Genomic DNA, 6,000 nt, shown 5'->3' on the forward strand with positions numbered 1-6,000 from the left:
ACGCACCAAATATACGCAGGAGGGCCTGGAAGTGATTATTGGCATTTGAACTGAAATCATTCTTATTGGTTATTATGATTCTTGTGAGTTGCCTTAAGTTGAATTTGTAGTTTAGATATCTTGTGCAAGTGTGGCAAAATCAAATCTTGCTCCTTCAATGCTAAAAAGTAATTTTCATTGATTTGTAGTTAAGTTGGATTTTTTTTTTTTTATGTAAAATACTTTCTCCTATACCATTTTAATGGGCAGAGACAATTACAAGTTCACTTCCCTTTAGGCCCTTGCACACTGAGTCCGGAATTCGCGTCCGAAATTTTCGCATGTTAAAAAATAAATATGACCTCACGTTATGTCAGTCACACTTGCACACTGCCTCCGAAACTTTCGGCCGTCAAAAAAAATTCGAATCAGGTTTGATTTTCTGCGTTTTTCGCATCCGTAGCAAGCATTTTGAATGGTGTTTTGACAATTCAGAGCCACCGAATCACGAATGCGAAAAAACGCATGCGATAATTTCGGACTCGGTGTGCAAAGGCATTTAGGGTGCTTTTTAAAACGTTGCGGTTTTTCAGTTTCATTTAGGTTTAGTATTTAGTATTATTAGCGGAATCTTTTTAATTAATCAGAATTGGACGATATTGGATATTAAGCAAATCAAATATCTATTTTTCATGTAGCACATTATAATGTAATTCTTAAATTCACTTGTTGCCAGGACTATCTGTAGATGAGCGCATAAGAAGAACAAATGTTCATTTTTGCTATTTTGTTGTGGTGTTGGTAATATGTTCCCCCTGGCTCATCTTCTGCTCTCTTTGCGCTCTGCGGTAAAATAGAAAAATCTAGCATATAAAACCAGTTACATCACAAACTTCATAACAATATCATTTTGAAAGCTTTTAAAGTATTTCACTGTTCAGATTAGTTTTAAACTCACCAGTGTGTAGTATTTTACTCCATGTTTTAGATATTAGAGAAAGATGGCTGTGAATGTGTTGGGAATGTTTTTTTGGTCGCAGTTGTGCTGATAGGTGTAGTCACTCTGACCGGACCAGGTGTGCATACTCAACCTTAGCCTGCTTCGCTGTGTCAGCGCTCTCTGTCTCCCTCAGGTGTGCCTGACTAATCATATTTTTATAAGTTACAAAAAAAGTCTTGCAGTTTGTCTGACCCAGATTAGGCCCCATTTTGTACTAAATATCACTTTTAATTGAGATTTCTCTCAGAAAATGATCTTGCTTTGCACAGCTCGTCCTTTGCACATCTCGGGCGATTAAAGAATTAAAGAATGTGAGACGATAATGTGAACTACAGTTTTTGCTGCAATAAATTGTGCCTTTTAATTACCTAACTCTTGGATCGAGGCAAGTATAGGAGAGATGTAGAAGAACAGAGGGCATCCAGAATTGACAGACAGCAGCAGGTGAGAGAGCGAGATCGAGTCTGTGTGTGCGGTAAAGGTCAGTAGGTAAGCATTCGGCCCTGAGGTTAATTGGATCGAGAGAGGAGCGGAAAGAAGTCGGGTCGCTGCGTCTCAACATTCTTCACAATAATAAAGTTGTGTTCTCCTGTTGCCATTGGTTACCTGCGAATTCTATTTTTGAAGGCAATTATGTTTCTGGTGTTTATCCTGGTGCTGGTGTGGAGAGAAGGAACATCAGCTCCCTGATTGTTGAGGTGGAGGAGATTCTTTCAGCTAATGGAAAAGGGCTTTTATTTACAGAGATGCAATCACTGCTCTGCTAACACTGTCAAGCTCTTAAGGTTAAGGAGTCTTGGATTTGAACAGAAAAACTTTTGGTAGCAGGGAGCAAAAAATGGTTGAAAGCTTCCCAGTCGGTTCAGAGAGAGAAGAATTGGCTAATCTCAAGTCAACCTGAGTGCACTGCAAAAATTCCTATAGGAGTAGTTCACCAAACATTTAAAAAAGTTCTGTCATTATTTATTCACTCTCTTGTGGTTTTAAACCTGTATGACTTTCTTTCTTCTGTGAAATACAAAAGGAGATGTTTTGAAGAATGTAGTTGGTCTGTAGTTGGATTATCAGAACAGACACCTGTCAGATGACATGCACCCTGAGCTATCACAATGAATGTGGACTGGAGCTTTCAAGATTTGAAAACAACACAAAACCACCGTATAGACGTATCATAAAAGTAGTCACTTCAACTTTGGACTGTGGTCTGAAGTTATGTGATAGCTTTGTGTGAGAAACAGACAAAATTTGACGTCATTATTTCTATCTTCCCCAACAGTGAGCTGTTGAACTTTGGCAACGGATCATTAAGTTAGTGAAGTGAACTCTAGAACTAGATCAGTCTGAAGGCAAAAGTATACTTTGTTTTTTTTCATGCACACTAGGGAATGTTTGCAGAGTACGTGGTGTAAACTATTTTTCTAACCGCGCTCGGCTCAAACATGCTGGTTGAATTTGTTTTTGCACTATTTATTTTGTCCACAAGGGAGCAACACTTGCCTGGTCTTGTTGTTCCACAGTCGAAGATCGTAACAACGTGCCTGGGTTGACGAGCACTAGTACCCACATTTTTCATCAGTCATAATTTCTGGAGAGAAATAGCACAGACACTGGACAAGGATGGAACTTGCTGTTGCGCATGTGTGAGGCACCTGTGTTCGTGCATACTTTTAAATGGAGTATACTTTGAAAGGCTATGCGTTCGACTGTATGCGTAAGTGTTCATGTTCAAACTGAAATATATTCCGTGGACAAATCATTCAAAACCAACTGATTTATTCAAAAGATCCAAATCGACATCGGACATCGCTACTTCTATTCCTATAGTCTGTTCCTGACAGGAATATCTTTTGACTATCATATGACTTTAGAAGACCACATTCATGATACTTTATAAAGCTCTGATCCTCATTTATTGTAATTGGATATAAAAGTCAATTGGATGATGGAATGACATAAAGGTTTGTATGGGTAGGCTATGCCTCTAATCTTCGATAGTATCTTCTGTTTTGTTTCCCCATAAAAATAACTAAACACCCAAGAAGCAAAATTGCATAAGATGTAGTTTTCAGTTCTCATCTTTCATCTCAATCATCTTTTTCTCCTTGTCTAACCTTGCCTCTCTCTCTCTCTCTCTCTCTCTCTCTCTCTCTCTCTCTCTCTCTCTCTCTCTCTCTCTCTCTCTCTCTCTCTCTCTCTCCACAGGTGACCTTCACCAAACGGAAGTTTGGTCTGATGAAGAAAGCCTATGAGCTCAGTGTGTTGTGTGACTGCGAGATTGCCCTCATTATTTTCAATCACTCAAACAAGCTCTTCCAATATGCCAGCACTGACATGGACAAAGTGCTCCTCAAATACACCGAGTACAATGAGCCGCACGAAAGCAGGACCAATGCAGACATCATCGAGGTAACACAGACATACAAGCCCACCAACAATCCTCCTTCTTTAAGGTGGCAGGAAATTGTTTTGTTTGTTTTTTGGTCTCATTCATCCTTTATTTGTTTGCTCCTACTCTTCTTTCCTTCCTTCCTGTCTTTGGTGAACCGTGTTAATTTGGTTGCAGTTGTTCAGTCAATAGCCCTATTTGGTCAGGACTAGTTTTCCCTGAGGAAGGCAGGTAAATTTGTGTGTTTTTCCTCACAGAAACCTTGTTAAAAACTGTTTTCCGGCTAACACCTCTGAGAAAGATCCCTTCCAAATAGGAATGCCTATAATTGCGGTGACTTTTTTTCATGACGCTTCTCCTCATTTATTTTGACCTTTGTCAAATTTTTTGTTTCATTACATAGTGCTCATTCATTATAGATTTAGACCATGCTAATACCATGCTAATTTGACTTAATTATTATCTTTCAAATATCATGTTATTTAAATGGTACTCCAAGGCACTTAAGAATACAATGGTATTGCCGTGGTACCATGTCCAGAATACTTTGGAAATACCATGATGACTGTAAATCCACAAGTTCTTCAAGAGATGGCAAGGCTTTTGCTTAGCTAAATACGCATCAATAGGGAGACAGTGAGCATGTATGAGAGAGAAAAAGTGTGTGTGCATGTCTAGAGAGCTCGCAGATCTCTATAAGCTACTGGCTAACTGCCTGGACGATGGTGGGACAGGAGAGGTAGGGACAGCTGCACCCTCTACCACCTCCTGCCTTTGACCAGAGAGGAAAACGTGGCTTACACACAAACACACACACGGTGCCCATCCGGTGTCCATCCCGTCCAACGCGAGATGGCGTTGCTCAACGTTAACGTGAAAAGAACAGCAGTGGAAGAACATCTCATATAGGATTGCTGGAACACTGCTTGATTTAAAAGGAGAGTCAACTCAAAACTAAAACAAATCTGTCATTTATTTACTCTCCCTGATGGTGAGAAGTAGTTTCTATCAATTCTCAAATCGATGGGACCAGACTGTTTATACCCGTTGCAGAATAGGCCATTCCAGGATGACACACAAGTTTTTAAAACTAGGAGAATATCTAGCAGCATGTTCTTTCTGTCAAAACTCTTTATCATTGAGCATGTTTTATTAGATTGGGCTGCTTTTAAAGGCAGGGTAGGTAGGATTTTTCTAAAAAAAAAACATTCCAAATTTGTTTAAACTGTCTTTATATACCAATACATAATTAAAAGTCCGGGGTCGAGGGCGAAGCTTTTACAGCCTATTGGGCGAAGCAGAGGAGGTCGTTCAAGAGTGCGGGCAACCAGGGTCCGAGGAAGTAGTTTTTGCCTTGTTTGCCTTTGCTGACTGCATATGCAGGTGCTTTGAATTTTGAATGCTCTTTCTCTGCCATAATTTTACTCTTCGTAGGTTCCGCGCCTCCTCAAATCAAACGGGTGCGGGCGCATATGGGCAGATCTAGCAACAGGGGTGGTAGCCATGGTTGCGAGAGTGAGTGACAGTCGCCCAAACCAATCAATTGTTTCGTCCCGAATGGAAATAATGAGCTGTGTTTATTGCAGATTAAAAGGTCTACAGTCACTCGATTTTTATACTCTCTTTTTCAGAGCACTTACATTTTAATTATGTATTGGTATATAAAGACAGTTTAAACAAATTTAAAAAAAAGTTTTTTATAAAAATCCTACCTACCCTACCTTTAACCCTGTGAGAAACCTTATTTACTCAGTTAACTCTTTTGAATAAATTTTTAACGAAGTTAAACCAAATATAGATTTAGAGTTTTTTGCAAAAATAAATGGTATAACTCTGATTTTACCATAAATTTATGGCCATGAAAATAGCCACAGAACCTGGCATGGCGTTAAAAAACAAACAAACAAACAAATGGTGATTCGAACCTTTTTTCATCTTCATGGACCTTAATGCTGCTAGTTCCCATAATGATTATTTAAGAGCAATTTGTGAATCACGTCAAAGGTTTATTGAAAAGAACAAATTGAACTGGATTGGTTTTTGAGTTAAAGGTGAACTAAGTAATTTTTTTACCTTAACTGAACAGCTTCGGAGTCATTGGAATGGTTATATTACTTATTTCGGGTTGGATGGTGGTCGTTTCGCACCCCCCTGGTGCCCGTGAGCGGAAAATCCGCACTTGCAACTTTGAGCCGGCGGGCCACCGGCCGCCGCGTCAGGAAGTCTCGCGTGATATCAGGTCTCGCAATGTAAACAATTGCTTTACGGCCAAAAGAAATCTGCTAAAATGCTGTCCTTATTGCGCTCCCTCACGCTGTTTGAACCCGAATGAAGAAGACGTTTTAAAGAATGTCCCATCTGCTTTGATGTCGTTGATCTACTAGCCTCTGGTGTCTGAGAATCGCCAAAGAGTTTTTACAACAGTGTTGTCAAATATCTATTCCGAAGCTGTGGGGGGAGCTCTAGAGAGAAACCTGCGAGCAAAAAGCGAGAATACAGCGAAGAAATCCCGAAACTACTGAGCCCTGCTTTAACAGCTCATTGGAAGGAGAAATTATCATTAAAAAACAACTTAAATGTAGGTCTTTTACTCGCACAAAACATATGACCTCAGTGATCTGGTTCTCAAGTTCAA

General features: G+C 39.7%; 1 protein-coding gene across 17 annotated transcripts in view; it reads left to right on the forward strand.

Annotated features, from left to right (window-relative positions):
* Positions 1-6,000, forward strand: part of mef2d (myocyte enhancer factor 2d) — a 57,349-nt gene that overhangs the window by 22,270 nt on the left and 29,079 nt on the right. For all 17 annotated transcript variants that reach the window (XM_081389751.1, XM_081389756.1, XM_081389746.1 and 14 more), the window contains exon 3: positions 3,182-3,385. In XM_081389751.1, the coding sequence (XP_081245877.1) occupies positions 3,182-3,385 (204 nt within the window). The remainder of the gene's footprint in view (positions 1-3,181; positions 3,386-6,000) is intronic.

The sequence above is a fragment of the Scardinius erythrophthalmus genome, assembly GCF_964197995.2.
Source record: "Scardinius erythrophthalmus genome assembly, chromosome: 16".
NCBI classification, from domain to species: Eukaryota; Metazoa; Chordata; class Actinopteri; order Cypriniformes; family Leuciscidae; genus Scardinius; species Scardinius erythrophthalmus.